This window comes from Leptodactylus fuscus, chromosome 1, assembly GCF_031893055.1.
Source record: "Leptodactylus fuscus isolate aLepFus1 chromosome 1, aLepFus1.hap2, whole genome shotgun sequence".
NCBI classification, from domain to species: Eukaryota; Metazoa; Chordata; class Amphibia; order Anura; family Leptodactylidae; genus Leptodactylus; species Leptodactylus fuscus.
In genome coordinates, this window is record NC_134265.1 from 264,172,243 (window position 1) to 264,194,558 (window position 22,316).

At 39.8% G+C, this 22,316-nt stretch overlaps 1 protein-coding gene across 1 annotated transcript in view; it reads left to right on the plus strand.

Annotated features, from left to right (window-relative positions):
- The window catches only part of COL25A1 (collagen type XXV alpha 1 chain), a 305,016-nt gene that overhangs the window by 277,743 nt on the left and 4,957 nt on the right, over positions 1-22,316 (plus strand). Inside the window, exons 29-36 of the mRNA XM_075287294.1 lie at positions 1,609-1,659; positions 2,737-2,763; positions 8,408-8,443; positions 10,375-10,428; positions 11,275-11,328; positions 14,319-14,345; positions 14,777-14,830; positions 21,150-21,227. Of these exons, the coding sequence (XP_075143395.1) occupies positions 1,609-1,659; positions 2,737-2,763; positions 8,408-8,443; positions 10,375-10,428; positions 11,275-11,328; positions 14,319-14,345; positions 14,777-14,830; positions 21,150-21,227 (381 nt within the window). The remainder of the gene's footprint in view (positions 1-1,608; positions 1,660-2,736; positions 2,764-8,407; positions 8,444-10,374; positions 10,429-11,274; positions 11,329-14,318; positions 14,346-14,776; positions 14,831-21,149; positions 21,228-22,316) is intronic.

Genomic DNA, 22,316 nt, shown 5'->3' on the forward strand with positions numbered 1-22,316 from the left:
AATAACTCAACAATAGGTCCTGATGAAAAAAAAAAAAAACCTATATTAGGCCGAGGCTCCACATGGAATCACCGCTGCAAATACCGCAGCATTTTACATTCCCTGCAAAGAGGATGGGATTTGTGCTAAATCCCATCTTCACATTGCAGAAAAATATCTGCAGGAGACATGCTCCAATTCCAAAACTGTTGCGTTTTTGTAAATCGTAGCATGTCAACCATACCTACGGAAACTGGTGTTTTCTGTATAAGGTATGATAGTCAAAAAGTTTTCCTCTACAAACTCTCCGTGAAAAAAAAACACAACATGTTTCTTCCACGGTCTTTGCTGCAACTTAGCCTCATATGGTTTTCATTTTTTGCGGTGACCCACTGTATAGGAAAGTACTGCAGGCTGTGTGTATCTACTGTATATGATTAACATATACATTCCCATGAATGCCAAAAGGAAACTGTTTTGCCATCTATCAGACCTGTAGCTCTCTGTTTACCATGAGTGCTGGAAGTATCTAGCGTTGTATATGTAGTGGACTGAGCCTTTTTTTCAATTGCCAATACAGTTGTGTTTGGTGGGCCAAATAAAGTGGCATTATGCTTTCATGCTCAGTAAAAGGTGCTATGTAAGAACAGCATTCACTCTGGTAGTCCTGGCTCATTTGGGTTGGACCTCTCATCGTAGATTTTACTGATTCTATTAATCGTAAATAATTTTGGGGTCTTGCCTGAGCTGCTGATATCTGTATTGAGAGATATGCTTCACAGCAGCCACATTGACCATAGAAACTGTAGTCTGGAGGTGTTCACTGACCTCTGTGAGAGGCATACTCTGTACTAGAATCCCATCCACTTTGCAAGGACTGTAAAATGCTGCAGTTTTTATGCCAGGTGAGGTTCCAACCTGATATTGCCTTATTATGGTACCAACTATCAGGAACAAGCTTTCCTAGAAACTCTCATTCCCAGTCATTCACACATCTAAATGTACAATGGCAATGTCATGACAGGATTATCTGCAGCACATCGCTATATGGAAACAGTGTGACAAATGCAAGTTCATAATCATATAGTAGCAATGATCTGCCAAATGTACAGTACTGTAAATTCAACGAACCAATGGGCAGTGATGGCTGCATGCTGGATTGGGAACGATCAGCCTATTGTTAGACCTATTCATGACCAAAGGAAACACTGCAGGATTTTAGGGTCATTTTAAAAATATTGATATTAACATATAATTATTGAAAAAATAAAAAAATAAAAAAACCCTTAAAAATATTTAACAAAAGCTTGATTTAAAAAAATAGGTAATTTCCCTTTAAAGGGATTGAAGGTACAGATATAGCATAAGAAGTCTTCTTTCACACAGTAATTCTATAACATATAGCATGAGGTATTTTCTTGCCTGGACACCTGCTTGCTTTGGGAGCTGAGGAGTTAATCCATGATTTAGATAATGGCGCTACGTGTGTTCACGCTTTATAGCACACCCTTAGTGATTGCAGAGGTAATCATAACCAGCTACATCATTCTTATGATTCTAGCACCACCAGATCTTGTAGACCTCAATACCGCTAATCTTACAGAACTGTAATCTGCAATCTTTTCACAGATCATAGGTCCTCCTGGTCCACCAGGTCCTCATGGGCCCCCAGGCCCAATGGTAAGCTAATGATACTTGCTTTATATATCACATATACTAAATGATCATCTGTGAGGAGTGTATTGTGAATCTTCACATAATAGAGAATTCTGGGGAAAGGATGTTTGAATGAAACTTTTTCACACTCAAACAAGTCAAACAATATGTGTATTTTTTTTTTTTTAATGTAGATTGTGAACCCCTCACAATGTTATTTTTTTTCCCTATCAGTCTGTCTTTTTGGAATATGGGATGGAAATCCACGCAAACATGGGGAGAACATACAAACTTCTTGCAGATATTTTTTTTTTTTTTGCCCTTGGCGGGATTTGAACACCAGGACCCACCGTGTGGTCCCAATATTTGTATTTTTTGTGACTAGAAGTTGCGACAACATATGAGTTGTAGAATGCACATCAGGAGTCACAGCCAAAGTCGCCGTGTGGCCCTAGCCTAAAGCTTAGGGGGCGTTCACTCTACAGTCGGTGTCCGACAGGTAGTGTCCGCTGCTAATGTCCGTGCAAAATCTTGTGCGGACATTATCATTGGACACTAGCTGTGTCCGTGACATTTTTCATTGATTTAAATGGACATCGGGTGCGTTCTTTTACAGTCCGTGCCTGTCCTTCACTGTCCGTTCCCAAAGATGTCCGACTTTTCAAGCAGACAGCAAAACCCAACACGCTCTCCGTGTCACTCTCGGTGCCAAAATCCGCCCCACCGCCCCCCATGTGAACTCGCCCTTAGGCAACTGTTATTTTTGTGTGTATAAGTTTACGTTCGGGCGGTCTCCAAGCAGACTCCCTGAACGGGAACCCAAACGCAGATGTGAACCGGACCTTAGAACAAATTCAGTGGGAATGGCTGACTACTCATATATGTATAAGCGGCCTTAGATGTATAAGCACTATATTTGTCAGCTGTAGACTTGTCTTTGAAACATTCAGTTTCAACTTGTCATTTTCCTACTGTGGATTATGGAATGAAATGTTTTGATTTTTTAGTAGCTACAGTATCTGCCACTGTTCTGCTAATATCTATGAGGCTCTATATCTTTATTCTGTCTATTAAAATTGTGTCATATTTGCATTTTTTCAGGGACCACATGGGCTTTCAGGTCCAAAAGTAAGTGCAAGTGAAATAAAGCATTTTTAATAAAAGCATGCTGCATGGATTTATCTAGTTTGTGTATATAACTGTATATATATATAGTGCATGTTTACATGTCCTGTGTAATGTAATGTCTGTTTTGTGTTTTATGTATGAAAGCCATGAAGCTCAGGTAGAAGTCTGCTGTGGTAGAAATCCCCTGATAAAGAGGCATTGCCATACATCTGAGATTTTAATCCATCATTATTTACTGACACATACGATGTCATATTCAGTTATTGCTACTGAGCTTGAAGGTTTTCTGTGAATAAGCTGGAAATTCTGCTATCTTCTGTATTGACTGACCTAAGCACACAAAACTATTGTTCTTTATTAGTTTTAATTAGTTTTATTATTGTAAATATTATGTATTTTAGGTATTTATATTAGGTATTCCGTTTGGGGAGTTCGCATGGGGACCCCCCATGAACGTAATATCGAACACATTGACAAGCGGTGAGCTTATGAAAGCACATGGACCCCATAATTATAATGGGGTCCATGTATTTTCCGTGCAGTGTCCACACGAGTTATGCGGTGAGGAAAGTAGTTCATGAAGTACTTTTCTCTCCTCATGTTCTGTGTGGAGACCGCAACAGAAAACACACGGACATACGGACTCCCCGAACGGAATACTGATGTGAACCAGGCCTAAGGTTGAAGCGGATGGCCTTATTGTATTTCAACATTACTACATTACTGTGTAAATTCTGTTGTATTTACATACTAGTATTTGTGTTTTTCTTGTCCTGAAATGAATATATGCGGTAGTATATAAAGCAATGTTTTGGGTGCTTTTTGGTAATGTTAAATACAAAGTGGTATTTACAGCAGTGTCAATAAGTGAACCTCCTCTGTACCAGCGTGCACAGCCAACAAACAAAACTGGCATCTACTTTTACATTTAGGGTGAACCAGGGTTAAATGGTCTTAAAGGATTGAGGGGTGAGCCAGGTCAAAAGGGTGACAGAGGACCACTGGGTCTTCCAGTAAGTAGAACAATCTATTTAATTTCACCTCAATCCATATGCTTCTTTTCTTTTTATTTCAATGGTTCCAGTGAATGGCATTCATCATTATATATACATTTTTATTTCAAGATGCTGGCACAGAATCACATGATCATATCTATATTTCTACACTTATCATATATCTTGTGTCTTCCACTCACATAGCATTGTACTGATTTCCTGACTTCTTCCTAGACACAATTAGCATCAGTATAACATGTCAGTGATCTGTCTGCTTAATGTCCATGTTAATGGCGTCTGAGTCGATCACATGTAATATGTCTGGGTTACATGTTTTGTAAATGTGAGTCTATAATATGACCTCACACAATAACCATGTGAATTTTCTGTTTGCGTTCATAATATATTGTGTGAAAATGTGTTGTTTTTTTACAATTTTGAGAAATTGTTTACTTTATTATCTTCTACTGTATGAAGAATTGTACGGTTGTCAGTCCCTGTGAACAGCAGGAGGCCCAGGCAACAGACACTGTTAGTCTGATACTTTACCACTCTTACTGTATCTATATCAGGCAGTTCTTCATGTACAGCTTTGTCCACTTTGCTACTTCATTTTTTGATCATGTTGTTATATAATGATTGTATAATAAGCGGGTTATCCACCTTTAATTAAAACAAAAAAAAAAATCAAAATACCTGAAAATAGTGTAAAACACCACTCACCTCTTCTTTTCTCCAGTGATCAAGCCCTGTAGCTCCCTATGTAATCCCGACAACCAGAAAATCAGTGAATAAAGTGGCCTAGTACCTTAATACTTGTGCTCACCACCAGTTAGCAAAGGGAGCCATGATGTCAGTGGCTGAGCACATGGCATGCTGGCACCTTGAAAACTAGATGATAAACACAAGAAGCAGGCTGCTAAGAATGGATTCTACATCATATCATGGCATATTATGACATTCAGGAGTAATGCCCATGTCCCCTCAGCACCTGTGCCGTGTGAACCTAGCCTAACAAGGATATAGCTGAGCAAACTGAGTCTAGGTTCATTTCACCTTCTTGCTACCAAGCTGCCTGTTAAACTGGTTGCACACGACCATGTGCTAACCGGCTGCCGTGAATGAACGTCAAGGAGCAATGAACGGCGCAAGGAGACACACAGTTTATCATTCGTGTGCCAGCCGTGCTTCCGCGGCCCCTTTCATTCAATGAATAATAGTCGTGGAAGGTAGGGCCACAAAATTGGATTGGAATAGGATCTGTCCATACTTTTTGCAACCCAGACTGTCGGCCCACACACAGGACCGTGTAATTTACAATCGTGTGTATGGGCCCATAGAAATGAATGGGTCAGTGTACTATCTGGGAAAAAACATCATTCCTGGTTCTTATACAAAGACCAGGAGAACAGTGGGATCACCAGCAGGCTATTGCAGGAGAAAGAAGAGCTAAGTACTGTTTACTTTGTGTTTTACACCATTTGAAGGTGATAATCCCTATCAAAAGCCGTTATTTATATGGAATTCGTTATATCGCAATCTTGATGTCTCAAGTCTCCAGCAGATGGCGTGAGTGGTCAGGCTATTAGAACACGTTCCATGATTTGTATCAAGCAAAAATGAATACATTAGTAAGGGTATTAGTTAAAGTGTAACTAATCTGTCAAACAACTTTTGATTTTCTAGCAGTATTTGTGTTATAATTTGTGTAATATACTTTATTCACACATTTTGTCTCCTTTCTGTGAAATCTTGTATTTCTTTATCCTTTCCTTTGCTTCTCTATTGAGAATTATATTCTGAATCTCACTGTGTATGGTGCACAGACCTGAATGTAATGAACAGAAAATGAGGGTGGGGGAGAGGAGGGTCAGCCCATTCACAGGGTACAGCTCTCAATAGAGAAGCAATGGGGATTACAGTCCTATGAAAAAGTTTGGGCACCCCTATTAATCTTAATCATTTTTAGTTCTAAATATTTTGGTGTTTATAACAGCCATTTCAGTTTGATATATCTAATAACTGATGGACACAGTAATATTTCAGGATTGAAATGAGGTTTATTGTACTAACAGAAAATGTGCAATATGCATTAAACCAAAATTTGACCGGTGCAAAAGTATGGGCACCTCAACAGAAAAGTGACATTAATATTTAGTACATCCTCCTTTTGCAAAGATAACAGCCTCTAGTCGCTTCCTGTAGATTTAATCAGTTCCTGGATCCTGGATGAAGGTATTTTGGACTATTCCTCTTTACAAAACAATTCAAGTTCAGTTAAGTTTGATGGTCGTCGAGCATGGACAGCCCGCTTCAAATCATCCCACAGATGTTCAATGATATTCAGGTCTGGGGACTGGGATGGCCATTCCAGAACATTGTAATTGTTCCTCTGCATGAATGCCTAAGGGAGCATTCACATGGAGTAAAGTGGCATGCTATTTGGCGCGTTTGCGCCGCGTGTTTGACGGTGCGTGTTTGCGGTCGCGTTAACGCCGCGTTTACGCCGCGCAAAGCGGCGTAAACGCGGCGTTAATGCGACCGCAAACACGCACCGTCAAACATGCGGCGCAAACGCGCCAAATAGCGTGCCACTTTACTCCATGTGAATGCTCCCTAAGTCGATTTAGAGCGGTGTTTTGGATCATTGTCTTGCTGAAATATCCATCCCCGGCGTAACTTCAACTTCGTCACTGATTCTTGAACATTATTCTCAAGAATCTGCTGATACTGAGTGGAATCCATGCGACCCTCAACTTTAACAAGATTCCCGGTGTTGGCATTGGCCACACAGCCCCAAAGCATGATGGAACCCCCACCAAATTTTACAGTGGGTAGCAAGTGTTTTTCTTGGAATGCTGTTTTTTTTGGACACTATGCATAACGCCTTTTTGTATGACCAAACAACTCAATCTTTGCTTCATCAGTCCACAGGACCTTCTTCCAAAATGAAGCTGGCTTGTCCAAATGTGCTTTTGCATACCTCAGGCGACTCTGTTTGTGGCATGCTTGCAGAAACGGCTTCCTTCTCATCACTCTCCCATACAGCTTCTCCTTGTGCAAAGTGTGCTGTATTGTTGACCGATGCACAGTGACACCATCTGCAGCAAGATGATTCTGCAGCTCTTTGGAGGTGGTCTGTGGGTTGTCCTTGACTGTTCTCACCATTCTTCTTCTCTGCCTTTCTGATATTTTTCTTGGCCTGCCACTTCTGGGCTTAACAAGAACTGTCCCTGCGGTCTTCCATTTCCTTACTATGTTCCTCACAGTGGAAACTGACAGGTTAAATCTCTCAGACAACTTTTTGTATCCTTCCCCTGAACAACTATGTTGAACAATCTTTGTTTTCAGATCATTTGAGAGCGGGCTGTCCATGCTCGGCGACCATCAAACTTAACTGAACCTGAATTGTTTTGTAAAGAGGAATGGTCCAAAATACCTTCATCCAGGATCCAGGAACTGATTAAAAGCTACAGGAAGCGACTAGAGGCTGTTATCTTTGCAAAAGGAGGATCTACTAAATATTAATGTCACTTCTCTGTTGAGGTGCCCATACTTTTGCACTGGTCAAATTTTGGTTTAATGCATATTGCACATTTTCTGTTAGTACAATAAATCTCATTTCAATCCTGAAATATTACTGTGTCCATCAGTTATTAGATATATCAAACTGAAATGGCTGCCGCAAACACCAAAATATTTAGAACTAAAAATGATTAAGATTAATAGGGGTGCCCAAACTTTTTCATAGGACTGTATAAAGAAGCCCAGGATTTCACAGAAAGGAGCCAAAATGTGTTAAAGTACATTACAAAATTTATTAAAGGCACAAATGCTGCCAGAAAATCAAAAGTTGTCCGAAAGTCTAGTCCCACATTAAAAAATAAATGTAGATAACCTATTCTAATGATAGGTCATCAATATCAGATCATTGGGGGTCTGACACCCAGTCCTCTATCAATCTGCTGTATATGATCAGCTCATTTATAGAGGTTAGAGCAGGAAACAAACATCTCTGTTCAATATATAGTGACCAGACCAGGTTACTGCAGAGAGGCTCTCATTCACTTTAAAGGTAGCCAAGTCGTAATGACTCAGTTCCACCACTAGACAAAGAACAGCGCTGTTTGCTTCCTGTTGCATTCGATGACAACAGCTGTTGTTTGGGGGGCCCACCAATCTGATATTAATGACCTATTCTTAATATAGGTCTTCAATATTTTTAGCCCTGAAAATACCTTTAGGCTAAGACACTACCTTGCGAAAACGCAAGAACCAATACGGCACTTGGACACTAAACTAATCTAACATGATTTTATATTATGTACAGAAAAACATTCGTAGTTAAAATATCTAGGGTGTATCAAAATAAGTGCAGATTTTTAGTTTGCTCTGCTACTCCATGTGTAAAATAATTTTGACTCCCCATGAAGACCATAGACCATATCTGTATGTGTCCTCTGATCTAATCCCTAACACAACAAGGATCTAGTACATTTTCTACAAATGAGTGGAAGTCATTCAGGCATTCCATAGTCTGCGTGGCCATCTGTACTGTATTGTTCTTCTCAATGTGTCATTACCCACTAATCTCACGTTTTGTCACTTATGTTATACCCATCGTCTGTTACCTTCACCTAATCATACAGGGAGCATCTGGCTTAGACGGAAAGCCAGGACCCAGGGTGAGTGTTTTGTGTCTTTTTCACCTGCATTATACCACATGAAAGATGCCCAAATATAGGGCTCCTCAGAAAAAGTTAGCTGAAAATCTTGTAGGCTAAGATGGATAGTGGAACAATCATAATAGAGTTGTTTATTTCTAAATATTAGATACGAGCCACCTACCTTCAGTATACTGGATAGGTACTAAATTCAGGCAATTAAAAAAAAATGGTTTCCTAAGGAGGACCTTTTACGATCTCCACCGATAACAACTCTTTGCATCTGCTCCACTGATTCTCACCCAGTTGGAATTTTTCTTATAGCCCCCACCATTCCTGAGCAATCAGTGCTGTTAGTTTCAGCACCCATTATGCTAATTAGACGTTCTACTGTCATATGGGCGGTGCCTCTCTGCCTTCTCCAGCCTGGGACCGCCTACCTGACAGTAGAGTCTTTTGGCGTTTTGGGCACTGAAAATAACAGAAATTATTGCCCATGAATGGTGAGAAGCTAAATTCCAACTACAGCAGAATCAGTGGTGTTGTGCTTATTAAAAGGTAATAAAGCGTATACATTAACAAGAGTCAAAGGTTTAATTTGGTTTTTGGTACTAATCATTAGAAAAGCTATATAATGCCAGAGTAGAGCTTAAGAATAAAATAGAGCTCTGTTAGGTTGAAATAGGCAACAGAACCAATGTTATAAAATTTTTACTATTATTGTGGTAGTATATATGCACAGTGTAGTAACTTGTGGCTCCTGCAATTTGCATTGTGGCCCCTACCAACCTTGTGCCGTGTAGAACAGTTGTATATTTTATATGGCAGAAGGACTTCCAGAGCCCCTATAGGGTCCAAGGCCCAGCAGCAACTGCTAGCATTGCCCTTCCATAGCCATGCCCCTGCATGTACACCTGTGTTTGGAAGGACTTTTTATTAAAAAAAATAGCACTAATCGAAAAAATATCCCAAGGGTCTTTTAACATCTCTGGTGATTTCATCTTTTCCTATGACAGAATGGAAGAACGTATTAAATACTAAAACTGATCCATCTAATGATAGCAACAGAAGCTGTGGGACCCCATTGACTTTAATGGTGTCCATTGGGTATTGTTTGCCTTCTCCATCATATCACCAGATGAAAATGTCCACTGGCAGGGCTCTTTTGTCCACAAGTGAAGACAAACTCCTTGCTGGAGGCCCCAGATGCAGCCTCTGATGCAGATGTGAACATAGCCTTAGAGGCAAGAAACTTTCCAAGAGATTAAATAACCAAAGTATATGGTTCAACTTTAAGTCTGCTTAGAGACACCATCCTCAAAAATTATGGCAACCAATGCAAGGAGAGTAATAGTGTGAAAGGTCACCAAAAAGACCAAATACAGGAAAAACCAAAGGATGAACTGTTTGTGTAGATGTATGAATATTTTAGCAGCACTCCGTTGTATAAGTCAGAGAAGAACATGAATCTGCCGTATATTCACGTCTATTCTAATCAGTCTATGTCTATTCTAAAGAGTAAGCACCTTGAAATGGCCTCAGTTTCCTACTCATCTTTTATCATTCAGTTCTTTAAGCATGATCTCCTTCTGTACAGGCATGTGTCTTTCTCCTCACTGGCTGTGGTCAAGTTCCAGTCAGTCAATCTCTGGTCTATAAAGCTGAAATTCTATTTTTGACTTCAGAAAAAAAAAGAAGATTCTTCCAGAAAACTCTACTCAATTTATGTTCTAGAAATATGATCATATCTGTTGTGCCTTGTCTTGTTCCATGTGATTTTAACATACTGTATGCCCTGCTGTTTGGCATTTCTGCATGATTCCTTCTAACAAGATTTCTTTCTCAACCAGTCTATCCATTTCCTGCTGAGCAGAGAGGGAGAATCCATCCACCAATATCATGGTTTTGATCCGCAAATGAATTTACTCTTCTGCTATGATTCTTTTCTTTAGGGCACAGATGGGCCACTAGGTCCACCCGGTCCTGCAGGTCCAAAAGGTGACAGGGTATGTATGTCTTTATAGACTATTAGCACATATTATATCTGTCTTACAAGTCATATGAACATTGTATGTAGTGAGTAGTACATTACATCAATGCTCATCTTTTCAGATTTGCCATCATTTTAAAGACAATATGTCACAAATAAATGGAGTCATTTGTCAACTTTATGTTTACATGTCCCTGGATACTTTTGATGTACTACAGAATGAATCAAACAACATTTTAGGAACAAAATGTCAGCTTTGTCATAGATTTGTTTACATGGTATGTCAAGGTTTGGTTCCAGGTTTGTCTGGTTCATTGGGTGGCGGAGCTTCTGTGGATACTTTGCGGCTCAACCCCCATATAATTCAATATCCCCTTATGCCACCATACAGTATAATGGCTACCTTATACCCCTATACAGTACGATAGTCCCTTTATATACCCATATACGTCCTCCATACAGTAAAGTGCCCCCATATAGTGAATCCTCATACAGTACATTGCCCCAATATAATAGCCCCTTAAGTCCACACACAGTACACTGCCTTCTTATGCAGGCTACCTACTTTCCAATGCTTTGCACTTTTGCAGGGCCCTGGGGAGTGAGCAGTCAGTGCAGACTTCATTTTCATTTACCTGCTTTGGCACAAGCAGGGTATGTAGGGGGTGGGGGTTAAGGAGACAAGGGCTGTAAGTGATAATGAAGATGCTATCGCCAGCCTTGGGTATATAGGATTGCATTAATTAATTAAAGGTAAATGTATATACACATTTATAGTGATGGCACAGGTTCCAAATATCATCATGTTAAACAAGGTATGGCCATTTCATTCATACTAAAGTTGTGAGTATTGGTTTTTCAGGGAGAAAAAGGTGTTGTCGGTGATCCGGGACCTAGAGGACCATATGGTTTACCAGTGAGTCGAATGTTTTTTTATTCAAACTCCTTTTGTCTGAATTCTAAACCATTAATGACTGCTTTTTATGGTGCCCACTAAAAGGCTTTAAACCAATTCATATACCTTTTTATGGCCTGGTACTTGGCTATGTACTTACAGATGGGCACCTGCTCTTAACTCCCAAGATCAGAAAAACTCTCATTCTAAGTGTTTAACTCCTTAAAGGCCATGGTCAATACCACAACATCATAAGTGGGTTCCCCCTGTCAAGCATTGGCGTCCTCACAAATGTGATGCTATTGCGTGGTAACTAATGAAGTCCTCCACTTCTCTCTTCAGTGGATACCTGATAGAAACATAGCCTAACAGAAGGCCAAAGTAGTAAAATCCTAAAAATAAAAAGAGATACGCATCATTGTAAATGTATTAAGTTATTTAAGTTGTACAGTGAATGGTGCAATATTTATAGTGTAATAAAATGATGGTGGAAATAAAAGTTGGTTTGTGACAAGGTAGCGATGGAAGGAAAGCATGAAAGGGTCTCATTCACATAAACACACAATTCCCAATAAGGGGAAGGGTACTAGTTCTGCTTATGGAGGGTAGCTGTTGACGTCTATCTGTACACGGACAGTTATGATTTGGCCATATTTCCCAGACTGCACTCTGTCTGGAGATCCAAACTCATAGTGTGATAGTAATGGGTGATGCTGTGAGTTACTGCCTGTGAGACAATTGTATGTCAAGATTACAGTACAGAACAGTAGTCCCGCAGTGATGTAGGGACTCACTACATCATGGCTAGCTGTGGTGCTATGAGCTTGGGTTTCTGTACAGATGGCAGTCTAAGAAAAACAGCCGATATCTGGATTGTATTTTCCGGACTGTAAATCACCATATACAGCTAGTATTAGATTATGTTGATACTGAGTTTCTTTAGTTTCTGCACCTAGAGCCACATAAAATGTCTATATGACAGACCCACTTATTTCAATGGAAATCCATTGCATGTGTACAGACGGCACAGTGACATGGCACAGTTTCTGTTGCTAAAATAGGGCAGAGACATTGGGAGGCCTCACACATATAAGAATGGAGCTTTATTTCAGAAAGCATATTGCACAGGGCAACACAGTGGCTCAGTGGTTAGCACTGCAGCCTTGCAGTGTTGGAGTCATTGGTTCCAATCCTGCCAGGAACAACATCTGCAAGGAGTTTGTATATTCTCCCTGTGGTTGTGTGGATATCCTCTCATTCTACAAAGACATATAATAGGGAAAAAAAAAGTACATTGTGATCCCTAGATGGGGCCCACAATGTACATTTAAAAGAAAAAAAAAAGAAAGCACATTCCACAGTCAAAAATTTTATCAGAATTTTTTTCTAACATATATATTGCTTGAAAAACAGTGTTGTGGGTCACCATGGACCACAATGACCACTACAGAGGAGGATGAGAACAGGATAGGGAGTATGACACACAATGAACACTTCTGTCACTGTATTTTTTTTCCAGACTTGCGGCACAATTTTTTTTTCTGTGCGTCTTTCAGGATCCTAATAATCAATACCTTTCTCAGAAATGTCTTCCTAATTTCCCACAGCCTCCCTCCAACCAAGTGCCAACCCTCTTGTACAAAAAAAGTTTGAAGACTGCTGCCCTAATTCAATGTCCAACCTGATAAAACATAACTAGGAATATCAACCAAAGCATAGACATCCCCGTGTAGACAGTGGTTTCGGTTTGCCCATGAAATTAAAGAGGTGGTCTCACCCTGACAGATTATTCTGAAAATGGAGCTAACCATTACATCTTCTCATGAATATGATCATGCTAAAAATGGCTTTGCACATATGTATGCAGCATGCATTTTATGGCTGACTTTCTGATTACTTTTTATTATATTAATATTTTTTTGTGGAGGTAAAAGCAAAAAACAGCGATTTGTGTCTTTTGATTTCTTTTCTGGATATGATGTTCACCATATGGGATTAATATTTTTATATTTAACGGATGCGGCGTTCTTTGATGTTGTAATACCTAAAATGTTTATGATGCTGAGCAGATGCCATTTTAATATACTTTCTCCAGATGTTAATAGACATATCAGTAATGGGAGAGATTTATGCTAAGGCCCCACGTAGCAAAATGCAGCAAAAGAACACTGCGGAAAAAAACGCATCATGTTTTTTTCCACAGCGTTTTTTCATTACATTTTTGCAGAGTTTTCCTCTGCAGACTCTCTGCTTTTATTATATCTATACAGAAAGTTCCAGCATTTTCACAGGTATAATTGACATGCTGCAATGTAGGGCTTCAGCCTTAAGGCTAAGGCTCCACGTTGTAGAAACGCAGCTTATTTTTGTTGATGTTTTTGTTGCATTTTTTTGAGCCAAAGCCAGTAGTGGATTGAGCAAAAGGTAGAAGCATAAGAGCTTTCTATATGTTTCTAATTCCTTTTGTAGCCATTCTTGGCTTTGGCTCAAAAAAAAAAAACGCAACAAAATCTGTAACAAAAAAAAGCTGCGTTTCTGCAATGTGGCGCCTTAGCCTAAAGGGGTTTTCAGCAACTTCCATATTGATGGCCTATCCTTAGAATAGGTCATCAATATGTGTGCAGTGGGGTCCAACACCTGGGAGCCCTAACACCTGGGAGCCCCATCTATCAGCTATTTGAAGGGGCCATGGCGTTCAGGACTGTTGCAGCCTCCAACCTGTGCAGATGATGTCACCTTCATAGGTCACATGATACACCCGCCGTCCCGTTCAAGTGAATTTAGTACTTGACATTCTGTAAAGAAGTCACAGCACTTACCTGAATGCTGAAGCCTCTTACACCAGCTGATATGTAGGTGTCCAGATCACATATTGTCCTATTCTAAGGTAAGCTCATCAATATATGTGTCCCTGAAAACCCCTTTTAAGTCAATTGATCATTTATAGAGATGTTCACTGATACATAAAGTTCATTCTGTCATTGATCAAAATGTAACAATGTTTTCCACAGGGCAAAGATGGGGAGCCTGGTCTAGACGTAAGTCATATGGATAAAACATGAGTCTGTGCATGTACATACCAGGAAACATTTCACTTTCATGTTTTCTTTTTTCATTTTTTTTTTCTTTATATTTTATTATTGTTATTATTTTTAAATTTTTAATAGGCTATATAAATGCACAGTTATTTAGAGCACACTCTAAATAAACTTGAACTGTATTTTTATATATTGAGACACTGAACATACAGTAAGCAAATAGTCACACTTAGCTTCATAGCCTAGTGGACCTGCTGTAAGGTCAGTAAAGCATATGGCGCCAACATAAAGTCAGATTCCCATGAGTATTCAATAAAGCAGAGAGTTAGGTTACTACACAATTTGCAGAAATAAACCTCTATTAAGCCTTAACTCACTGTCATGCATCCAATGCATACAGTCAGACACAGTCATTTTGTATATTCTTTCAGGGTTTTCCTGGTCCTCGAGGAGAGAAAGGAGACCCAGGAGAAAGGGGAGAAAAGGTGACCAAAGCGTTATGTGGATGTTAACATTGCAAGTGTGTCACTGAATTAACCTGGCTTTATCAGAGGTTCCATAAATCCTCCGATTTTTCTAGTGTGCCAAACACCAGGAATTGCTTGGATTATGAGCATTGCACTTAGAACCTTTCCCTTACCTAAGCTGGGATGGGAACTTCTCAGTATGCTTAGTCATTTCTACTTATTGACAAAAGCACTGGGAAAAGCAATTATCAGTAAACTTCACAAAGAACAAATTGTTTTATTACCAAGTCCAGAAATTGATGTTTTCCAGGAAAATAGTCACAAACATTCAGCTGCTCAGGGAGAGTAAAACATGACTGCATATTCTTTTCCTAAATCTGCATTAGGCCATATGGGCAACTGGATCCTTCTAGCCACTGTCAGAAGTTTAATGTGTCCAAGGGTGCTGTTTCTATAAAGATGGAATCCATAGTGTAATTTGGTACTGCTCTGCTTGTAGTAATCTAGTTCAGAGCTCCAGATATCTATCATTGATTCTGGATATAGAATAGCAACAATGTTTACATTTTGGAAAACCAATTAGAGTATATTCACAGAGTTTTTTTCAGGCAGATATTGATGCAGAATCCGCCTCAAAATGCACCTGCAAAAGAGGTTTCATTCATTCATTTTAATCAGGAGTCGCTTGCTTTTTTTTCCCACTTGCGATTTTTTCATCTAGCAGGAAAAAGAAGTGACATGCTCTTTCTTCCCACAGATTCCAAAGGCTGACTCAGCCGCGGCATTCGCGGTACGAGACTCACTCCCGATTAGGCCCATTCATTTGCAGTGCATTGGCATCCTGTTTCAGCTAGCCACACAGAGAAATTACATGGTGGAAAAGGTTTTCACCATGTGAACTAGCCCTTACTCTGCCTGGTGGCACAAAATAAAAAAAAACTATTGCCTGTAACTTTTCCTGCCAGTAGTCCTTTGGCCATTAAGACATTACGTGACTTTAGTAGTCAATCATGGGACTCTGGACTTTACTGTAGTGCAAGCCACAGGCCACAGTGGAGGAAGCAGCCATTTTTGTTTACATTGTGAGTGTTTTTAAAAGATTTTTATTTCCTGACACCAACATGTGCTTTCTAAAATCTAAATGTCAGAAAACCACGTAAGGCTAAGGCCCCACTTAGCGAGCCACAGCCAAAAAGCGCAAGTGTTTTTCAAATCACAGCATTTCCACTGTGGATTATTTTCTGCAATGTGTGGATTGGATTAGCCAGAATACCATCCACTTTGCGGTTAATGTAAAATGCTGCATTTTTATGCTTTGGCATTTACGCTATGTGGGACCCCAGCCTAAAAATTCATATCTTTACCTTATAGTAACTAGTACAAGAAATACTGAAATATCAAGGATACTACAACAGACAAAATATACAATGTAATGATGTTGGCGGCTTACATGCCCACTTTATTTTCTGTAACTAGAAAAGTGGTATTTTAATGACAACTACAATCATTATAAAAAAAAAGAGAGACTTTTTAGTGAAAATTGTGTTCAAATTGTTCCTGGGATCAACAATGAGAGTTCAGACAAAATAAGAATACCTGGAGGATTTTTTATTTATGTTTTGCGTAATGTAATAATTCCCAGCCAACCATATAAATGCCAGCATTGTGTAAGCATGCCCTAGTGCATAAGCGGGCATAATCCTGACATTAGTAAACTTAAAGGGGATGTCTGGTTTAGAAATCTCATTTTGAAGTGCCATATGAGGGAATTCTAAGTTATTAAAAGAGTTCTCTGTTCGGGACAAAGAGTGTCTCTGGAGGACTTGACATGTTCACAAGTTGCACAGATATCCTATAGATTTTCTGTAGATTTATTAATTGCAGCTGATTGCTGGGACACACAGTAGCTGGACATCCAGCCTGATAGCCCCCTTCATTGAGTCACTGACACATTGGAGGAGGGAGGAGTTCTCCACCTTTCTCCTTGGCAATTAAACGAGGCATTTAGTTATGAAAACTATAAGTTTCACCATTTTACATTTATTTTACATTATTTTACATCCCCTTTGGTATTAGACATCCCCTTTGGCATTAGACATCCCCTTTGATAAGCAGTAAGAATCTGAAGTAGAAAAAATAGCAATTTTATGTTACCAGTTAGCTTTGTCATGCCAAAGAACATCTGTAGGGGCATAAAGAAGACAAGGCATGTATTTCTTGATGCATTCTTGCACTGGAGTCCAGTCCAGAGTCTTAACGTGAAGCTTGTGGGCTTCAATGCAAAGTATGTAATGCGGCCCCCACTTACCTGTGATATCTATAATATTGGTGTCTTCTTATCTTATAGAGAGGACTTTGGGCCCCTCGGGGCTGCAGTTTTGTTAAAATTGTCCCTGGGATTAACGATGAGAGTTGAAAGGAAATAAGAATACCTGGAGGCTTTTTTAGTCAGGCCTGCAGGACTTTTTCTTCCCTTCCACAAGTAAAGAAACCTGATGGAAGAAAGCATTTGTCATGTTGTTTACATAATGCCCATGGGAATGACACAGACTCATGCACAACTGTTTCTTCCATTACAAAAGTAAGCAAAGATGACGGAAGCTAGCGTCCATCATGTTGTCTACATTAGTGTCAATGGGAATGGACACAGACTCAGTCTGTATCCATTCTCTACAACAGTTAATGTCCGTTGCTGTCGTTCCACAATGGAAAACAGTAACATTGACAGAGGACATTAACAATGGTAGCGTGAAGCCTTACATTACATTATGTTTACTTTATCACTATATTGTCTAACAGCAATGAATTCCTCAGTTCACCATCAAAAAGGCAAATCTGCATGCTTAGGTATACTCCAGGTATTCTGGTTTTGTCTCACCCTCCAGAAGACATGCTGATAGATCAAGCTATTCATGGCACACAAGAAAAGATATGGTGTGGTTTAATGTTTCTAGCATAGTACATTTCTAACAACACTACCTGATGCTACAGCTACATTTTAGTAATTGCTATTTTTCTGTTAAATTATTTAATTGCTTTACTTTTGCATTTTTTTTTTTTATTTTTTTTTAGCATAAACCATCTTCATTTACCACTGAATGACCTAGAATGTTAATGTCTTGTGTTATGTTTCCTTTCCAGAGGTGCATTCCCTTCTCCTCCTTCACCATATATGTACTTTCCTATAACTTTACTTGCTTACTTTTTCCCTTAAAGCTTTCCTTTCCCTGAACCTAACTAGTTTATTTGGTGGATAACTGTGCGCTGTTAGCCTTGGATTTAACAGTTCTTGTTACGCTGTACTTTCTGTGCCTAAAATGCACAGTGGTCTCAGAATAATTCCCCAGTCTTTCCTTGACTGCTATCCATCATTCTACTAATGTTGTGGCCTCCTCCTCCCTTCCTTAGTAATACAAGTTTCTGCTTTTATCAGTCTTTACAGCCTCTTGATGGGTATGAAGGACATTTACATTTCTCATAAGAGAATTACTTTATTACATTTTGAGCTGGTTTAGAACATTTGTATGGGGAGTTCGGGGACATATATATTTTTGGATGAAGCTGTACCCCAATGAGTTACCTTCTTTTGGCACAATAGGTGCTTGTGTTGTGACCGCACATAAAGTTTCTAAGTCACATATAAAATATCTGCTACCCCAGTAGTCTGGGAGATATGTTGTCTCTTTCAGCAGCCTGGGTGGTTCCAGAACTTTTGAGAGTTGCCAATTATGGTTTAGAGTCATTGACTAAGTCAATGTTGCATAAACTGCAATGATGAGTTTAATAGGTGAATTTTCTATATTTTCCTGATAAGCAACTGCACCTATCTTCAGGACTGTGGAGTTGGTAAGCTACGCTTCCAACTTGTCTATTTTCCATACTTGGCCGAGATGTCTATTTTCCATCAAAAAGTAAAGAATATCCAGCGTCTCCAGAAAGTAAAAATTAACTTTTATTTCCGCATTAAAAAAATATAAGCATCACAGGTAAGTACACCCAGCGTACAGAGATTGTTTAAGCTACGCGTTTCAGAACCTTGCTGGTTCCTTCATCAGCCATGATGAAGGAACCAGCAAGGTTCTGAAACGCGTAGCTTAAACAATCTCTGTACGCTGGGTGTACTTACCTGTGATGCTTATATTTTTTTAATGCGGAAATAAAAGTTAATTTTTACTTTCTGGAGACGCTGGATATTCTTTACTTTTTGCTGGCTTTACAAGTGGAACAAGGTCCATCCACATCCGTGCGGCCCAGGATCAGGTGTTCATGATTAAGGGGTGAGCTGAATATACATTGTTTTTTGTCTATTTTCCATACTTGGCCTCCATTATAGACTCCAGCCCCTTATAAATGGCCTATGTGTAATAATTAATCTAAATTAATTTATAATTATTAGAACATATTTCTAAACTTTCCAAAATTATACAATATATAATTATATAGCTATATTTATTATATAACAATTGGTATAGAGTTGGTATATTTTGACTGAGTCCAAACCTTAACTTTTACAATTTGTTCACATTGGTATTCCGTCCTGGGGGATTCACATGGGGACCCCCTGAATGGAATACGAAACGCACCTGCAAGAGGTGTGCAGTGAAAGCACACGGACTCCATAGACTATAATGGGATCTGTGTGCTTTCCGTGCGCTGCCCACATAAATCATGCGGGCAGGAAAGTAGATTGTGAACTACTTTCCTGTTCACATGTTCCCAGCGGAGATCTGGCAGCAAGCACATGGACCCCATTATAGTGTCTGGGGTACGTGTGCTTTCACTGCACACCGCTTGCACTTGCGTTCAGTATTCCATTTGGGGGGGTCCTCATGCGGAATACCAACGCAGATGTGAATGTGTCTTAAAGGGCTCTATCAGCAAAATCATGCTGATAGAGCCCCACATATGCGTGAATAGCCTTTAAAAAGGCTATTCAGGCACCGCTAAAGTTATATTAAACTACCCCCCCTTTTAAAATAATACCCTAAAAAAGAATGTGATAAACTTACCCATCGTGCACGGTGGGCGGGCATTCAGGGTCCGCCGTCATCTTCATCCACGCCTCCTCTTCCTGCGATGTCCTCGGGTCCCGTCTTCCTCTGGCGCTCGCGAACTGACATTGCTAAAAAAAAATGGCCTGGGCACATGCGCAGTAGCCGTAGTAGAAGCAGCATGCTACTGCGCATGCGCCCAGGCCATTTTTTTTTTAGCAATGGCAGTTCGCGAGCGCCGGAGGAGGACGGGACCCGAGGACATCGCAGGAAGAGGAGGCGTGGATGAAGAAGACGGCGGACCATGAATGCCCGCCCACCGTGCACGATGGGTAAGTTTATCACATTCTTTTTTAGGGTATTATTTTAAAACGGGGGGGGGGATAGTTTAATATAACTTTAGCGGTGCCTGAATAGCCTTTTTAAAGGCTATTCACGCATATGTGGGGCTCCATCAGCATGATTTTGCTGATAGAGCCCCTTTAACTTCACAGCACTGTCTACCATGTCACATATAAAACTGCCAGGTGGATGATAGAGCAATACAGATAGAAATATAATTTTTAAAGAGGCAATACAGCCAGAACTGACTTTCTGACACGCCATAGTAACATTAAATTAGCATCTAAACATTTTTCTTTTTGATCCTCATTAAAAACTCTGCTCATGTGATGCTGGCAGTTTATCTAGATGTAAAAGAACTAACCTATAACAAACATACACCTAAACCTCTTATCCATATACACAGAATTATAATACAGTGCTCACATGCTAAAATAAACACTACTACAGACTGGTTGTATTTCCAGCAAAACAGCAGGTACAAAATCATGGTAAATGTTCCTTCAGACCTCTCATCTGCTGACACTTTTCATAAATTTTGTTGTTTTTTTTTATAAACCATTGTATTCACAGGGGGAAAAGGGAAAGAAAGGCAAAAAAGGGCCTAAAGGGGAGAAAGGAGAACAGGGTGCCCCTGGATTAGATGCACCTTGCCCATTGGTATGTCTCAGAAAATCCAGTAATCATGCCATAAAATCTAATCGGTGTCAGAAAGGGCGAACATTTAGAACCCCACCAATGTAAAATATATGTCACCAAGTCCACCGATATGGAAGGTTCTAGAGCTCAGCATACTGGATTGAGATCTGTAAACTTACCGACCATAAATAAGGACCATTGAATAGTATGTGGGCATTGGTGAGATTTTGACATTCTCACGACCATGGTGGAAGCTGAATGTTTGCTTTTTCATTTTCTTTTTTCCTCCTCTTGTTTTGAACAGGTTTTTCATTTTCTAAGGTTTTTATTGATCAGTAACATTGCAAGTTAATTTTTACAAACAGGGTTTCCGTGGATTAAAGGGGGAAAAAGGGGAACCAGGTCAGCCAGGCCTGGATGGGCTGGATGCCCCTTGCCAATTGGTACAGTATTTCTCTTTCCTATCCTTCCCTGCATGTGAGTCCATGTCTTAGTCATCAATGCAAAGACCATACTTAAGCATTTGCATTGGAAGAAATCTGCATGATCTTGCATGGATCAAGTTATCCTATCATATGACTAACTGAGTATTTCCTATGCCAATGTTAACCCATATAAGTGCTCACACTGTATGTCCTTCCACTGTATTTTTCCTCAGAATGTTCTACAAGTGATCAAACATTGGCGTATTTGCCTACACCGATACACATAACCCTGCAGTAAAATGTGGATAACCGCTATAAAGAGCTTACCTTAGCAGCTTGTGACTGCCTACAGTTTAGACAGTCCTTTATCAGAAAACAAATAGGTAATCTGTGTAGTGATGTAATAGCCTGCAGCCCAGTCCTTTATCTACACACCCTTTATAATGGATTAGACTCCCTGTGAAACTTACTTCACCTTCCTTGTAGTTTTCTTCACAGCTTCCTTTCCTCAACTCAGCATGAATCTAAAATCCTGCCCATACTAAAATGATACTAGAAATCCCTTTCCTTGTACCAATATGGCAAACATGGTTATTCTATTTCTATACAGAAGAAAAATATATTGTCACCAAGCTTAGGACAAAGATGTGTTTTAGGATCTATTTACACTACTGTCAGGGTAAGTTCACACTGGGTTTTTTGGTCAGGATTTTGAGGCCGTATCCTCCTCAAAATCCTGACCAAAAAGTCAGCTCCCAATGAAATCAATGGCAGCCGGTCAGTTTTTTTTTTTTTTTCCGGGAGCCGTGTGTTTCGCCTCTCGGGAAATCAGGCGGATTCGCCTCGCAACATTCGCCTGAAGACACTCCGCTCCGGATTAGGCCCAAATGAATGGGCCTAGTTGGGAGGGAGTGTGCGACTGTATGCCAGGATTCAGTTGCAGCTATCCGTATTTTGGACCGGAACCTGAGGCCTCCGCCTCAGGTTCTGGTCCAAAAAAACCCGTGTGAACTTACTCTTATAGTCTGTTCCATCAGGTTTCTGTTCCTTTTTGTCAACCCGAATCACATACTCACTAAGACCTGAGTGATCCATTAAAAGTGAAAA